Here is an 18,505-nt window from a genome sequence, read left to right as displayed (position 1 = left end):
GATGAAAAGTGAATAGTTTCTGTCTGTGCATTTTGTTTCAAGCATGACAAAAGCAACTTAGCATCCCAGAAGCAACTTAGATACTGAAAAAGAACTACTGGGTCATTTTATCTCTAGCCTTGTTGGTATAAATAATTTTAAGCCATTCAGGAAATAAAGTTCTCACCGTACCTTTTCTTTTTAATTTGGGAAACAATTCTTTCTCTTACTGTATTTCAATAGTTGGCTTTGTCTGCATAGTAAAAGGTTTGTTTTCTTTTTCAAAATACAATTACTGTTTAATTAGACACTATTTATTGTTAATCTTAACTCATTAAATTAACTAGAATCTACAAATAGTCTATTACATATCATTAAAGTTAATGAAATTATTCAAGGATGGGAAAACTACAAATGCTCTTTGGTATTAGAAGGATTGAGATGTATCGTAAACACGGGTAAAATAAAATAGCTTTTTACCAAAGATAAATCTGAATATAGTAAATAATAGATGGTTTATAGTTATGGCTCCTAATGGATGACCTGGTCTTCTAAGAGATGAGCTAGATGGTCCTACTCGCTTATGAGATGCAGCTGGGAAGCAGCTCACAGACCACAGATGGGGAATGGAAGAGGAGACCTGGCTTCTCTCATTTGGCCTCAGAGCAGAGAGCAGCTTAATGAACATGCAGGTTCATTATCTGTGCCTATCCGTGGCTCTGTCACTGGATTTAATACTCACCCTAAACACAAATTTGCATGTGACACTGGACAGGAGACTTTGTGTCATCTTCTCTAAAATGGGGCTGATGATATTGCTTTGATATTATTCCGTAAGCTGAAGTGGCAAAGGACCTGTACTTTCAAACCAAAGTCTTAAGATTCTGACGGAATCTTCTGACGGAAGAATCAGACTAAAACAAAACAGTGATACCTTTTAGCCTTCAAGTGCACCAAAACATTTATTATTCATGTTTGTTTTTAATAAATACTGGATAAATCAAAGATTTTTCAGAAGGAGGCTAGAGCTGAACTGAACTGTCCACTGAGGTATCATGAACATGTTTTTGCTGTCTATGAAAAGAGATATGTTAAGAGTTATATCTTATCCAGTGACTATAATATTCAATGTACTAAAAGAACTAAACAACTTCATTTATATTTTAAATGTTTCAAATCAATACTTCCCTTCTTTTTCTATGGCCCCCACCAGGAAGCCACTATAACTGAAAGTTTAAGGAATAGATTGCAGTTTATGAATAATTTAAGGCTGTCATAGGGGAAAGCATATTGTGAAATACTGCTGACAGAACCAATCAGTATATGTCTATACTTAAATATAAACCTTTGCAATCTTGCCTAACCTAGCTTTTAAAATCCTACAAAATTGCCTCCGTTTCCTCCAAAATGCTGTGCAGGCTTCCCTCAGCCTCAGACTCCAATGGAAATGTAGAGGCTGTTTCTGTTCTCAAAGAAAATTTGAGCTGACTTGGAAATAAAATAATAAAATTAAATATATACAAGTAACTCCCCTCCCCCACATCTCTATGAACAATACTAGACAACTAATGGATGCAGTTAGAGGAAGATGCTAAATTTGAAAAAAAAGAAAAGAAAAGGTTGTCACTAATAATGCAGGGATATCTATCAGCACCCATTTCTCAGGCAGCAGTGTATTATGAGGAGTGGGTCTAGGAAGACTGACCATGGACAGTGTCTCATTTGGGGTGCAGTCAGAAGGTGAACAATAGCTTCTCTGCCTTACAATATTATCTAGACCATGGACCTGAGGGCACCATTGTTCAAAACAATTTGTTTTTTGTCTGAATTCTGTCAGAGAGTTGCTTGCTGGCAAAAGGAAGAGGGACTTTTCCTGAAGACCTGACAGACAAGGGATGACCCTAACAAGAACTCTTGCATGACACAGAGACTTTATCCTTAATGAAGTTGGGCATAATTATCAGAAACCTCCTGATTTAAGCAAAAAAAACCAACCAAACCAAAAGCATAATAGCTACTTTATTGGAAAGTATTTCCATAAGCAACACTTGGGGCTAAAGGAGTTGGTGTGTATGTCTGACATGCCTTAGTGCTAGTGTTCTATCACCTCCCGTACACTGTAAGAGCTGCACAGGGGGAAGAAGCAGTCCCACTGGGATTTAGGATGGTGCCCATGGCAGTCATGACCTCCTGTCCCCACAATTACTGCTCGCTGTCTCTCCTTGTCTGCCCCTATATCCTCTCAGCACCTCCTCCTGTTGACCTAGCCAGAAGGAGAGCATTACTCAACACTCAGATATGGCCCTTACACCTTGTTAAAGTTGTACTTGGCTTAAACGTTGGGAAAAAAACCTCAAGAGAGAAAAGGGCAGAACTTTGTGGATTTTATGACAGATAGAGATATATATGATATATAGCAAATTGGCTAAACTAAATGACTTAGTGGCCATATAATCATATCACATAGGGAACAAACTTTTGGCCGCTGTTCAGGCTTTAGTAACAAAGTTTGACCATATCTTTAAGAATACAACACTTTCAGTCCATTTATTCTATATCATTCCTGTGTTCTGTGTCAGTTTTACCCCTTCAGTGATAATCTTCGGTTTTTCAGGTGCCCAATTGCCTTTAAAGAATTTGTTAAAAAAAAAAAAAAAAAGAAAAAGAAAAAGAAAGGTCTCAGTACAGAGATTTCCCTCGAGATAAATACATTGTAGATGTATTTATTGTCCACATACTTGGACAATACCCTTGACAACAGCCACGTTGCTCAGTCATATGACACTCGCTCATGCAGCTACAGGGCACTTGGCTGCTGCCTGCATGTCTGTTAGGATGAAGTCGCACTTACTCCTCAAGGCAATTCCTTCCCTGTCCTAATGCTTGCCTAATGTAGTTATAGCAGCTGAATTTTCAAACCTGTTTCATTTTGAAATGTGCTAAGCATATGAGGATATTAACAGGTAAACATTTTGTGTTATCTCAGGAGTTATGGGGAAGCTCTTGTATACAGGGTATTGAGACTGATCTATATGTTTTATTAATTATAATAATTACAATTTGTATTGCAGCAATATTTGCACAACTCTCAAAAAAGGGCCTCTGTCCTGTTACAGCACATACTCATCCCATGGAATTGCAGAACCTTTTCCTGGGAGTAAGCCCTTTCATGGCTGACCCAGTATCTCCAAGGGATTCTTCAAAAGCCCTGGTATAATAAAATACAATCAAAATTTACAAAACAAAAACAAAAACCAAGAGCCATCATTCAAAGCTATTTTAGGTGATTTCACTTCAAGTGTCAAATGCCTCCAAAAATCTAATCTGATGCTCTTTCTCTGAAGCCTTTTGAGAGAATATATAGCCAGCTTTCTGTTTCACAATTCACAGGCAGCGTGCCTGTCAGCCCTACACTAACTGCACATTTGTTAGTCAAATTCTAGGTATGACCATACAGTGAGGAAACTGTATTTCTGTTTTCAAAATGCTGAAAATATACACTTCACCTACCTTTGGGATCAAGACACATAACCCTTTATAATTCTGGTGGTATCTCTTTACTACATTTTGCATATTTAAAGTAATAAATAAAAAAACATATAAATCACAAAATCCAAAGTCTACATTATTCTCCAAAAGTAGCTACTGGAATTAAGAGATATATCAGAATTTCAACTCTGAATGTAGTGACTTCTGTATTGGTAGAAAACAAAAGTCTAATATTTTAAGACACCAAATCTAAACCATGAGATACTTGTAAGAATGAACACATATCATGTACATGAAAGGACTGACCTAGGAAAGGATCACCAAGCTGAACGTTACTTCTGTAGTGACTAACTGATGTAAAGGTAAAATAACATGAGCAAGGCCTCAAAAATCAGAATGATTTGGTTTGGGTGTGTAAGGACTTTTCAGTGTTAAAATTCCTTTTGTTTTGACATATCTGCAGTAGAAGACAAATAAAAAGTGATTTTACTTTTCCCTGTTCTGTCTATTTCTATTGCTCTAGTCACCATCCAGAAAATAAGCAAATAAGAAAAGGGAGTTGAAAATCATTTCTGAGATCTAGCTTGTGCACTGTGTTAAAACATTTTCTGTAGCTGAATATTAGCAGTTAATGGCACTCATTAATATAGCTCATTAATAATCGTAACAAACAATTCTGGAACTACAGCTTCCAATCTTTTAGTTCTTCTTCTGTGTTGCAAAGGGCAGAGTGCTGCCCTGGCTGGCAGACTGGCATTTCCAGGGGACAGGAGTGATTAAATTCATAACTAGCTCCTTGCTGTTTTGTTGTCCTACTGGAAGAGTTATTTCAGGAGCATTCAAAAGAAAGGAGACATGGTTTCATAAACACAGTATATTCTAGGAAGCCTGTTAAATGACATACAATTTTCTGCACTGACAAAGAATAATAGGTTTAGTTTTTCACTGTAAATTGAGATGTTCCATCCTTTCCCTCTCCTTCTCATTTTTGCCTCTTTTGCAAAGGTTTCCATTCCTTCTGTGAGCACCACCACGCAGACAGTGACTCACCACGTGGTACAACTGAAGGAGTGAAGATCACCAAAAAGACAAGTGAAGACAGTGAGAACTGAGCTGCTGGAGGTATGATGGGGGAGGAGGGAAGGAGGATTTCCCAAAGTGGGTCACTAACAAACAGATGCCTTCTGACATTGCGGATCTACTCTCTGTCCCACTTGCCATCACCATACCCTGCTCCTGCCAGTTCCTCTCCTGCATTACAGAAGGTCAAGAGAGCTGTCTGTGCTGTGCGCTGACTGAGGAGGATGTGAGGGAGGCAGGATAATTTTTTAAAATATTTTTTTCAAAACAATTCCTGATCATGCTTTCAAGGCAAAAGGGCTTAACAATCCTAGTTCTAAGTAAGGGAAAACTGGTCCACAGTCCAATAAATAAAATGAGAAGATCTAGAACCAAATAAAATATGATGGGGCTGTAAAAATACAGCCAAGGCAAGTAAGGTAACAACAAAGGTAACAACATCCCGCAACCCTTCCTCCCCCAATAAAAACATAAAAAAAGGATGGGAAGCATCTGGTTGCCAGGGCATTAGTGTGACAGCGAGTGCTAGCAGTATGCATCAAATAAAGCTCTACCAAGACAGTGAATTTAATGTTCCCCATCCTATACAGAAGTCTCAGTAAGGTCGTAGATTCCAACGCATGTTTGCTTGTCTTCTCTTCTCTGAATAGGCCTAAACAAAAGCACTACATAAGTATAAACAAATTGAAGAAATTAAAATGAATATGCTTCTTAATGACCTTGGTAAACACCATCCCAAAGTCTAAAGAGTCTTACTGCACTAGAGAGTTAAATGGGAAAATGTATAAAATCAGTTTTACTAAATATAAAAGTCAGAAACAATAAACAGTCCTGCTACTGTTCTGTCTGTAGTAACTTGCACTAAAATATATACACAGTGTTCTGGGAACTAAAGCAATGCTTCTGTTCAATAAAAACTGATACAATTAGAGAGTAAGAATTCCCCCTGCCTGCAATTTAAAATGAGTTTCCTAAAACTTGTGACCATTGTTGGAATCCAATTCAGGACCCCAGGTTATCAAATTCTGAGCATAGCACCATGCCTTTAAGCTATTAGAAACTGCTACACATCACACCAACTCTGTCTCTAAATGCTCTAGATAACTTTAAAGAACAGGCACCCCATTTTGAATCAGGCAAGTGTTCACTGGGAATCAAAATGGAGTCACCAAATTTGTGCAGCCTTCAGACAGATCTTAATTTTCCAAGACAGTAAAGGAAAATGTTTTAGCACAAAAATATCTTAACTGTGTTTTTAAACTTAGATAGCTTTGCAGGACAGCGCACACACACACACCACTGCAGGCTTCTGAGACTCTGTAGAGCAAGCATCTTTTTGTGGAATTCATCCAGGGAGGCAGAATCTGCAGGGCTAATGAGCACTCCTGCAGCCTCTGCCCCTGCAGCTCATTCTCTAGAAGCATAGTCTTAAATCAGACACGATAACACTGCAAGCAGCCCCTAAACAAACCCCAACCCCTTCCTCCCTCCCAAAGTGGCTTAAGAAAGTTTCTGGTAATTATGCCCAGCAGCACTAGCATCTGACTTTGATGAAATCACAAACTTCTTTTCCATTCAGTCAATGGGAGCTGAATTAATTCTTAGGCTTCTTTAGTGCTGAGAGCCACAACTTGGGAATTCAGTATGTGAACATATTAATCTCACTGAAAGGCGATAATGCAATATATTACTGATGTGGGAGACAGCATATATAAGCACTGTGTGACAGTGACCCTGACCAGCAGATGACTGGATGGGTAAGGAGCTAGCTTGAAGGCATAGCTTCAGCTTCAGCAGGCAGTCCTTCACTCTTGTCCCACTACTAATTTTCCAATGCATTACTGTGTCACTTGGGTATCCAGTGATGCTCATTAGGAAGGTATGTGTCAGCCCCTGATAATACATGTCTGTGGTAAAATAACTGATCCTCTTTGCAGTGGTGATCTTTAATACTCATAGGGCATGGTAGATTATTAGATGGAAGGCTCTCTTCGATGGTGTCTAGTGTAATACATTATCAGACAGCAATGTGCCAACAATCTATCACTTACAAAATAATGTCATTCCTGGAAAAGGGCCTGGCAGCAGGGGTTAGGGAAGAGAGAGAGTTTAATTATATTTGTGGAAGAAAAGATGTCCTGAGAAGAGTGGGCAGCCTGATTATTTATTAGCTGTTCCAAAGCACTCAACACAATGTGAGAAAAAGATCAGACTCTGAGATATGGTGGTTCATATTGCTGTTACAGACTCTAGCCTTGAAGTCAAGTTCATGCTGAAGAACAAAATTACCTCTTACAATATGTGGTTTAGTTGCAAAAATGAAAAGGGTAAAAAACATATTAGTAATGTTGGCATTAGCAGAGGCAGCTGTTTTTAGATATTTGATATTTCAGGATGTGAGTTTAGCATCATTATTAGAAGTACAGCTTACTATATTCCTCTGCAAACTTTCCAACAGTGAGCAGATGGTTACCCTATTACCAACCATTTGCATTTAACATATTGTAATGATTTATATACCACATGTCACCGAGCAAAGTGGAAACAGTCAGTGGCAACTAATTAGTTGAGCGTGAAGACGCATATCTCAATGTATATATCCTTACTGCAACCAAGTTTTATCTTTTTTGTTGTTAAAACATTTTAATATGCAATGTAACAGAAATGCTGATGGCAGTTAAACATGAACCATGATGTCCCTCTGTCACTGGGACAGCACTACTGTCATTAACATTTGTACCAATACTCCCTTTATATGCCTGTTTTATGAATGATGATATGGGGAGGACAGACAATAACAATCCATTGTGTTCCTCTACCAATCTTCTTAAAGTGTATCTCAAAGTAATTTATAAATCTTAATATGTCAGATACTGGTTTAGATTTTAGGCCAACACACTACTAGGAGTTAGGGTGGAAGTGGGAATACTGCACGGTAGAGAAGAAAGGCACACTGCATAGCTCTTATAGAAACAAAAATGGATTTAAGGATGACAAGAAACTGAGGACTTGATCAGGTGGTCATGAGGTCTTCCAGGGAGTTTACAAGGAAGAAGCAGACAACTATTGACATTTACACATCAGTCAGAGTCAGGAGGAGAGATCTGAGAGTTCAAAGAAGCAAACTTTGGAAAACAGCCCTCCAGCACTGGGATGAGGTAACTGCATATGTTAATTTGGTATGTGTTGCATTATCCATAGTATGTCCCAAAGCCTGTTCAACCTTAACCCACAGCTGGCACAGCATGTTGCTATGAACTGTCAGCTTCATTTTGGAATATTCATGTTTGTTTTTAGGCTTATGCTAAAACAGTATTGATTCAGCCCAGAAATGTCAATATAAGAATCAGTGTAGTATAACTGTGTTACTCCTAAGTGAGTAAGTATGGCAGTATTTCCAGCACAAAACGAACAAGATACATTTTTTATTAATTGCTACTGCTACTCGATAGAAGTTTGGATGTACTTTTGTGTGAAGAACCAGATGCTGTTAAAGGGAAGGGGTCTAAGGTCCCAAGAACTCTGTGTGCTGCACAGATTAAAGGTCTGATTTCAAATGGTTTCATACAGGAGGGGTAGTTCAACGAAAGTCCTTACAGTTCCTGTTCTCTCTTAATGTCATTAGGATAGCTCTTGCCATCCGGCATCCTATCACATCTCAAGGTCCCATGAAGTAAACCAGGATAAAGCATGTTCTCCTGTAAAGGGCTGCAGCTAACATTATGCCTTCTGGAAGGAAATCAGCAGCCAAGCTTTCTCTGAGGAACTTGGCCTGCAGTTTGACCCCCTCTTCTCCATTTTCATTGCCATGCTCTTCCATGCTACATTCATAGCGCTATTGCTTATTTCTGTAGCTCTGTTCATATGCAATATTCTGTGAAAATAGAATTAAACTGGAGTTTAAAACTTAGACCACTGTCCAGCCCAGCTGTCTTATTTATGTTTAACTGAGGATCTTTGCTGACTCATCTGCACTACGGCCCTCTGTGATGAAGTAATAATAACAATGGTTTTCTTTATGTATAGTTCACTAGTACTGATGAGATCCACTAACCGCAGAGAGGGACTCAGGAGTGAAAGAAAGGAAGGGTTCTCAAAGACCCCATGTAACAATTCAGTTGAATGAGACTATTAGAATTTGGCCTTTATTAATTCATTTTTCAGTTTTCTGAATAGATCTCTCTGAGTGACTCTATTGCTAGACCTTCCCTGACATTAGCAAAACTGTCTGGATTTAAATCTGCCTTATTATCTCAACATAACAGAGGATAAAAGAACTGTGAGGTTTGGATTTTTCTGTGCTTGTGTGTGTTTAGATATAAGCCAGGATAGCTTCCTTTTTCTGTCCTCCCTCCCTCCCGCCCTCCTTTCCTTCTTCCTTCCTCCCTTCCTCTCTCAATCCTGTTCTTACGTGAATGCATTTGAAACTGATCAGTTTAATACCAGTAACCTCACTGAAACTATCCTTGATTTACAGAATAGCATCTGAAATCAGTATCAGCCTTGGTTTCTCATTTCAATACTTAATTTCACATAATATATTATACACAATAGGAAATGATACAAAACATTTTCTACGGTGCAGTACTAGAGGAAAAAAGTGGGAAGGGAAAAAAGTTAACTTAGTTTCAAATATTTACATAAATCACAGCTGAATGATGGCTCATTTGTTACAACTAACAAGGAAGATTAACAGAGAGAGATAAATATCAGCTGTGTCAAGAAAAAGCACGTGAGTATTCTGGGTTCAACTACTATATTCTGTGACACTCCATATGCTGATGAGTATCTAGGAAAAAACAGCTCCTCAACATATTATTGAAATGGACAAAAATAGCTATGGGTAATCTCATCATACTGGTAGTGGTGGAAGGGATCCCAGGTTATTTATGCCAGACTGCCACTGGGAAAGCAGACAGAATGCTCCTTACCACATACACCTTCAAGACTAGCGTGACAGAATATGTTTTGCTAATTCTGTACATGATTTTTCTTGCTGGTCTCTGCAAAAGTCTCCTGGAAGGAGATGTGGAGGATTACTCTACTTTCCTCTCTCAGAGAATACAGGGCACAGTGCTCCCTCTCCACTTCCAGAGCATCTATGACACTGCTGCAGGTAAGAATACCACCGATGGAGGAACCCTTAAAGCCAAGCATATTTTGCAGGATATTCTTCATAAAGAAGATCCTTTATCTTCATACACCTTTGTCATTACAGAGATTTGAAGGCAGCATGTTATCACACAGAAGCAGCCTCTTGATTTCTAGATCAGTATGTTAAGATTAAAAAAAACAAAACAAACAAACAAAAAAAAAAACACAGAAAATCCCTCAATCAATATTGGTAGTTCCTGTCACTGGAGATGTAGTTGAGATATTTAAAACTTTTAATGTAACAATATGTTGCATACTTTAACTTGAAGGACATCTTGCTGCCAAGAATCATTTGTCTGTGTGAGCCAGGAGATATTTAAGCTTATTCCACTCTTTGCATTAAGTTGAACTATTTTGAAATAAAAAACTTAAAGAAAGTTTTTGTCAGATAGGGAAATCACTGAATTTATTCAAGAAGACTCTTTGGGTGACTTTTGAGCATACGTTGTACTCCAAAGTAATAAAGAAAGAAAATTTCTCATTTCTTTCATCAGGATTTTCATCTCTACTTCTTTAATGTTTAGTGACAAAATGAATTATATTACAAAAATGCTTCGTTCCTCTCCTCAAACACATAGATCCTGCAAGAAACTGAGTATCCTTGAAAGGCAGCTGAGGGAGATCAGTAAAGAAATACTTAGCATCTTGCAAAAAAAAAAAATCAAATGCTAATGAGCAATGGTGACTAGTGAAATTCAGTAATGATTTAAACCCATTAGCTTCAAATGTGTATAGCAGAAATTAAGGACCTAGTTAGCCTTCCAGATTCTACTGTCCTTCTACCCATTGAGTCACTACAAGACTGAGGCCAGTTCGACTGACCTGATTAATAGGATTTTTGACACCAGGATGGAGGGTAGAAATGTGTTACTTGACCATGGGCAAAAGTACACTTGCCCAGGACACCTGTCCTGAGTAAATCATTGAAGATTGCTAATGTGTGAATGAATGAACACAGTCAGCATCTAATTATTTCAATTCCTGATGTCTCTAGATGTGTTACAGAAAATGAAAGACAACTTTCTTTAGTGACATACTACAGTAGATATATTAAAAAAGCTAATTGTGCTTGGGAGTTAAAGATAAATTGACATGCTCATAAACACCTAAATTTTCTTTGCTATATTTCAGAATGCAATCTGATATTAACGTAGCCTTTAGCTTGTGAACATCCACTGAAGTTTGTAGCACATATTCCAGATTCATAAGACAGTTCTGCTCTTTTTAAGTAAAGGCCTCTCAACTACTTACAAAAAATTGTGAAATCTTACCAATATTGAATAGTTTAGAGTCACAGCTGACTGGAGGGACAGGCTGACTAAAAAGACAACCTCCCCAAAATGCTTTTCCTGAGAGCAATGTATTCACGTTCTTAGATGGATTAAATTTAGGACAGATAATGTGAGTGAGAAACTGTTAAAACTGAGGATATTTTTCACTTATGTAATGCAAGTTAGAGGTTTCTATTACTGCTGGAACTGCAACCATAGCTGAGACAGGGTCAGAAAACCCTGCAGCTTAAGCATAGAAGCTTCAAGGCGAGAAAGAGTATAAAAATAAATTCCAAAGGGCTTAATAATATGTTGTACAGAGCTGGATATTCTGTGTCAAAAGGAAACTGTTGGCTCTTAGATCAAAAACTAATCACCAAAAAGCAGTAAGATCCTTTGTTTTAGCCAGATAGTTATTCTATAACCCACTGGGTTAATGATTTCTACTATCATCTCAAATTACAGTTAATTTATAGTATATAAATGTACATGTCATTTACAGTATAACAGTTAAACCAAAATTCTTTTGCAATGAATGTGATTAAACCGTCAGTAGCCTCATTTAAAATCTACTAGGGACCTTTTGCTTGACTTCGAAGGGATTATTATCAGCATTTTAGTGAACTTCTAAAAAAAGAAATGGTGAGAGTTTTACCTCACAGCTTACTATCAGGACCATCCTTTACATTGAATCAAGGATATTCAGAACCCACAGGAAGTCCACCTCTTCAAGCACTGAAATGAAAAAACCTTCCTGAGGTTACCACACAGAATACCCTTTGATTCTCTTTGCTGCAAGAAGACATGAGGAAAAATTAGTTTCCCATCCCAGAAGACTTTATTTATGCATTAGTTGACCTTTCTAGCCATTAGGACCATCTTGCTTCAGCAGTTAATTAACACAAGTGCCATAATTTAATACAGTTAATGCTACTTGATGCCCTTTAATGTACCTTCCATTAGTGATATTATTGTAGTATTACCCAGTAAATTAAAATGAGATCAAGACTAAGAGAAGCTCACTTTAATTAAAGTACTGGCACACTACATTGTCCATTATTCACTAGAAAAAAAAATCACCCTGATTTAGTGAAACAGACTGTCCGTAAGTCAGAATTAGTTCATGTGGATTATCAGGTTTCTTGAATTATGTGAGCACAATGGGGTTGCTGAAATTGCTAATAGCCATGTTTCCTTTTTTTTTCATTATCTTAATAAACACACAGTGAAAGTGGTAAATTGAATGAACAAGTGGTAATAGAAGAGGTAAAGTGTTCATCAAGAGTACATAGGTTTTCATCTCTAATACAACATAAATCAGGCCTATTTCACAACTAAATGCAATGGAATGACAAAGCACATATATTAAAAGGTAAAATCTCCTATCTTTAATTTGTTATGAAGTATTAAACCCCACAGCCTAGGATCTTGCATATTAAATATGGCACCTTTAAGATAGATATTTTTCACTCTAGTTGAATTTTAAGATACAATATCAAACAACTTATATGGTATGCTGCCTTTAAAAATATACTATTATGAACTTTGCTGATTTTTTAACTACATTAAACCTACAGGTTATTCTTTTTCATGCCAAAGAAATAGCTTTAGATAGGTAGCATCACTCATCCACCACACACCAAGCTCTTGGGAACCTCCTTTGTACCCTGTCCTCATGGAACAATGTTGTCTAGCTTTACTAAATGCATATACATGCTTTTACTTCAAAACACAGAATATTAGCCTTGCAGCAAAAATTTATTATAATAACAACCAGTTAACAACCTCAATTGACGTGCAATGGCTAGAAAGTTCAGCTGAATCAGAAGCACCATCATAAAACTATTTTTTACTTACTTAACTTACTTAACATTTACTCCCCTTTATCAGGTTCCCACATCTACTTATTGTTCAGGGAATGCCAGAGAACCTAAACATAATGCTCATTTGGAGGGTCTTCAGAGTGGCCCTCATCAGGTTTCTGGTAGAGACCAAAAATATTTAAAGCTGGATGACAATGGGCCTATTGCAAGCTTATCTTTGGCAAGACCAATGAATCAGGGGATACCTACTGCAGCCCCACATCTACTTAGCAATAAGCAACCCCCTGAAGTATTTAACAAGGATGCCTCATTACATACTGAAGGAAAAGATCCAAAATCCCTAAAGAAGTGTTCTTCTCATTAGCAGAAGTGTAATAAGAATCCACATGAATCTGATCTAGTGAGATAATATATCGGATGGCTCTTTTAAAGCATGTGTCTGATTACTGTAGCATTTAGAAAACAAGCATCATTATCAGATTAGTTCTCTGTACTGTCACGCTTCACTTTTATAGATAATTTTGGAAAGATTACAATATCCCAGATGTGTTTGGGAAGCTTCTGTTTCTAATTTGCATGAAACATGCTCTTTTTTTCTCCTTCAAAAGTTTTATTTGATAAGGCACTGATATTGAAGTCAGACTAAATTCCAGCAATTGGAAGTTTTTATATGGGGAGAAGATTTCCTTTATTTTAAGTAACTTAAAATCTCAAATTTTGTTATGATCCCTCAGTACATTTAAGCTACTTAGAGCATGGAAGAAAGGATACACATTAAGTAAAATATGTGTGTGAATTTTGATACATTTACATTAATATCCTAAACTATTTCAAACACTGTCTTAAGCTGTCCATGATCCATGAAGTCCTATCAACAGATTTCTGAACAATATTTTTTATATATAGTATAACTAATAACAGCTACAATAAAAATTCTTTAACAGGAACATTTACCTTATACGTCAACATTTTCAATTAATGCTTCTTTATATATACATATATACTTGGTGTGGACACAAAACAGTGTAACTATGTTCTGAATATATGGTCCTAAGAAATGTATTTTGTTTTGATATTAAAATATTAGCACTGCAAAAGTACTTATGCATTCAAATCTGTACGTGGCACCAGCTCTTCTTTTTGATAAACCTAGATGAATATTTTTCAATAACTTATATCACAGTAATTTGATTCTATTTCAATTGGTATTGATTTTTGCATCTTGAAAATGCTTAGAAATGTGAAAGGCAGCAGCCTTTTCTATAGAAGAGGTAGAAAATGGCAAGCTTAAGTCACCAAAGGAGTAATTAAAAATACAATTTTCAGTGTGTTAAATAATCGCCTTCTCCAGCTTACCCATTCCTGTGCCTGCAAAAAGTACTTTGGCGTTCCAGGACACATTAGCTTTTATTTTTGTACTACAAAAAAAAATATTAATATTGCACCGATATATAGTTCCTTTTAAAAAAATTAAAAAGTAAGGTTTGAACTCTCTGTAGATGATACAAGGAAAAAACAAAAGGTACATTAGAGAGGTGAGTGAATTGCTAATAGAAAAGGTCCCATTTATTTCTTCTGAACAAGCTGGCAACCAAGATACATGTAAAGGGTATCACACTCCTGCTTGAGGTCATCAGTCAATTATTAGTTTGAGTTGGGAAGAAAATTTCCCGATAGAAATGTCATTGTAAAATTATTATTTTGGGGACTATGACACCTGATACCAGCCACTGCTTGCCACAGAGGGACTATTTATCTTAGACCTCGTTGAATAATAATCTTTCTTATATTCAAATCAGTCCTATGCTCTCCAAAGCACTGTTGTTTTTTTCCTCTTTTACTTCAGCTTCACTGCATTTCAGAGCTGATTAAAGTACAAGGAACAGACTCTAATCTCTATGGCCTTCTTTGTTCACGTACAATTCACTTTGGTGGAAAGGTACCATGCAAGAGCTGTTGTATCAGTTACATACTACATTAAAGGCCTGAAAAAGTCAAACGATAAAACAGAATCTCTCTTTTTAGTTAACTACAATCAGCTCAGGCTCCAACTGTATAAAACCAAAAAAATCAAAAAGCCATGCGCAAAAACTGAAACACAGGGAAATCGGCTTGAACACAAGAAAACCATAAGGGTAGTTGAACACAGGAACAGGCTGCCCTGGGAGGTTGTATAATCTCCATCTTTGGAGATATTCAAAATCTGGCAGGATATGGTCCTGGGCAGCCTGGCTGACCCTGCTTGAATGGGGTGGTTGAACACAGGAACAGGTTGCCCAAGGAGGTTGTACAGTCTCCATCTTTGGAGATATTCAAAATCCAGCAGGACATGGTCCTGCACAGTCTGCTCTAGCTGACCCTGCTTGAATGGGGGGTTGGACCAGAAGATCTCCAGGGGTGTCTTCCAGCCTCAACTATTCTGGGATTCTGTGAAAACAGAACAAAAGGCCCTGCAAAGTGTCTTAATGCCAGGGTGCATTCCTGAGCCAATGCATGAAACTATTAATCTCTTAAGAGCTAGGGTACTTCCCAGAGCTAGTGACAGAAAACAGTCATTATTTAGTACTGCTGACTTAGAAACTTCTGATATTTTCAGAAGCTTATTTCACCTGAGCCATATTTCTCATAAATACACTTCTGCAGAAACTGTTGCCATGTTTGGGGAAGTAAACAGTTTTGAACAACCTCTAAAACCAAACGTATATGCTTGTTCCTAAAGGTGTATATTCTCTTACCTTCCATACACCCTTATGTCTGAAATTGCATAAAAGTAGCGTGCCAGGTGTTGCTCATCTACATATATCTCTCCAGTTGCTGGCCTAAGCAATCGTATCCTCAGATCAGTGATGGTAAAGAAATCTCTTAACTTCTTGGTTGTGTCAAGCTGGCCATAAAGAGAAGCCATATTATGAAGTCGAGGTCCAGCAAAGAAAGCAAATCTATCTTTGATTTCAAAGTGGATGATTTTACTATTTGTCATGTACCCAGTAGAGTATTCTTCTGTGCAAATGATTTCTAGGACTGTGTGCTGTGATAAATCCCTCACTGATTTTGGATCCATGTGGAAAGCATCTAAGCAGTCTGTGGCATAATATTGGTAGGGCTGCCATGTTCGTCCATAGTCCAGTGATTTCTCCAGGATCATTTGGTCTGGACGGCCAGATTCGAACGTGATAACTATGTTATCAGTCAGCTCAATGGTTTTGTTCCAGGAGAGAGTAATATTAACATGAAGAGGCTTTGGATAATCCTTCCAAGTTGTGGACTGCCAAAATGTGGAGGGATGTCTTCCTTCAAGATCAAACATCAGTTCTGGAGGATGAGCCAGTTCTTGGGTACTTGCATCACATTCATTATTGCACATGTAAGGATTCCCCTAGAAAAGAGCAAAACAGTGTTACAAGGAGCACTGCATGGATGACTATGAGATATAAAGATGTTTCTTCTTTGGCCTGTAAGAATTGCTTCTTTTTCTTTAGGAGTGAAACCAAGAAATAAAAAAATGAATGCTTGCAAAGAATACCTTTATCTTAGCCAGATATATCCTTTACATTTTATTTGTTAAATTAACCCCCCAACACACACACATGTGCACACACACACACATGCACTAAGCACCTTTGCTTCTGTAATGTATTTTTCTTAATTTGTTTTAGAGAGTTTATTTACCCTGAACAAGTTCGACCAGTAATCTAGTTACAAGACCAAGAAAAATGAGCAAGTGCCTAATAGCGCAATAACTCTGACTCTTCTTGGAAAGAGGCAGCAGCCAGAGAGAATTCCTTTTAAAACAAGCACATTCCTTGAGAGCTCATTTCATAAAAAAAAAGTCATTTTTAGGCCAAGTGTTTTGGAGTCAGCAGTGCAGCCCCTATGTACTCTGCATGAAGCAATACCCAGTGCAGCCTCATGCTTCCTTTCACCCTGGCCTCAAATTCATCATGCGTAACTGTGTTTCCAGTGTAGCAATGCCTTTCCTTAAAACATTTACACTTGTCACCAAAAGTCATTAGAAATACAGTGCACTACAAGCTCTGGGGTTTGATTCAGACATCTGCCACCTTATTACAGGGTAGCAAATTTCTTCAGGAAAGACTTTTCATCAGACACCGGCTCCAATTTATCAGGACAAGATAATCCACCACTTGAATAGGTGGGAGATGTCAGTAGCTCCAGCTGGAACGCTGCCGAGGTGGCTGGAGGTCTGAACTGTGCGTTGAGTTAAAAACAGCAACAGAAAAGACTTGCCAATAATGCACAGCTTTTACAGCTACTTGTCCTCTATACCAAGGTGAAAGTGAATTATTCTCTTCTTGGCCTTTTGATGCATTAACTTGCACACTACAATCTCCTGTTTCTTCACAAAGGCTATTTTGTCTGCAGATTGGGGATATCTTGTAGCAGTTGCCAAGATAGCAGACTCTGTAGGCTGCACTGAATCACATCTATCTAATTTAGGATTTCAACAGTACATTAATATTTGGCTATTGTTCACTCCGTATTTGCTTCAGAGAACAATCACTGCTCTGTATCTTTCACTGTATGTTAAATACTGACTGTGGAATAAATGATATCTTTTTTTTCATTGATGGTCAGCACTGTTGGGGAACAAGTTGCCCAGATCTGTATTTAGCAGTGTTGAATATGGGCATAATAAGTGTGGCTTTTATTGACATTAATATCAGAGTTCTCCTCCCCTATACTGATGGTAGAACAGGCATTATGATCAACTTTTTTTTTTCCTTACAATTATGCTTCTTTCCATCTCAAGGCCTCAGGGCAATGAAGAGACTCAGTGCCATCTGATATGTGAAATGAGTTTCAAACATGAGTTTCCACCTTGGTCACTGCTCTACTCCTTGACATACTCCCATGAAATTCAAGCAAAAGGACTTAAGCATTCACTTTAACTTCCCCAGAGGCAATTTCCCCTTACTTAGGCATAGAAATATATTTTTTTCTTTTTCTCTCTCTTTCCCGTTAATTCAGTTGAAGCCTAAAACTGACAACAATTCATTGGGATTCAAAGTAAAAAATAACAACACCATTTGAAAAGCAGAACACTACTTGTTAAACTGACAGATTCTAAACATGCCACTGTAACTGAAAATATTCTGTAAAGTGTGTCCATTACAGTTTTCCTAATTTCAAACTCACGGTTACTATTTCTATACCTCCCTTTTGAATACAACAGAGAAAAGTATATATATAAAAAAGGTTCCAGGCAGAATAGATAAACCACTGGCTTTTTTAACATTTTAAGCTCAATTTGATATCTCAGACACAAAAGTAAGGATTTTCCACGTGCTTAGGCCTTTTCTTTACCCTGGGGAGGATATCCATGTTGTAAAATCTGTAAAATTCTACAGCCTTTGGCTATAAATAAATATGAATTTTGCAAAAATGTTTAGTGTTACATAAATCACACCTTTCTGGAATTTACTAGTAAAATCGGGTCATTTCTATGCCTGTCAACATGGAACTGTCTCTACACCTGTAATGTATGTACTGCTGTCATCTTTTGACAAAAGCTACTTCATTCTGAGGTCACAGATATCAAAACATGGCAAATAAATACTACTGGATACCAACGCATGTGAATTAAGCAGTGCAAAGGGATGACCCTGGTTTCCCACAGCATAAACAGTGAGTTTGTTGTGATTCTTCACATTAAAACCTAAAGCTGCTCTGATCCACTCAACCCTGTAT

At 37.5% G+C, this 18,505-nt stretch overlaps 1 protein-coding gene across 3 annotated transcripts in view; it reads right to left on the bottom strand.

The window, feature by feature from the left end:
- Nucleotides 1-18,505, bottom strand: part of NTNG1 (netrin G1) — a 154,044-nt gene that overhangs the window by 74,318 nt on the left and 61,221 nt on the right. For all 3 annotated transcript variants that reach the window (XM_062581244.1, XM_062581245.1, XM_062581243.1), the window contains exon 2: nucleotides 15,532-16,172. In XM_062581244.1, the coding sequence (XP_062437228.1) occupies nucleotides 15,532-16,172 (641 nt within the window). The remainder of the gene's footprint in view (nucleotides 1-15,531; nucleotides 16,173-18,505) is intronic.

This window comes from Rhea pennata, chromosome 8, assembly GCF_028389875.1.
Source record: "Rhea pennata isolate bPtePen1 chromosome 8, bPtePen1.pri, whole genome shotgun sequence".
NCBI classification, from domain to species: Eukaryota; Metazoa; Chordata; class Aves; order Rheiformes; family Rheidae; genus Rhea; species Rhea pennata.
Note: the sequence above shows the minus strand (reverse complement) of the source record. Positions and strands in the feature narration are given on the sequence as shown.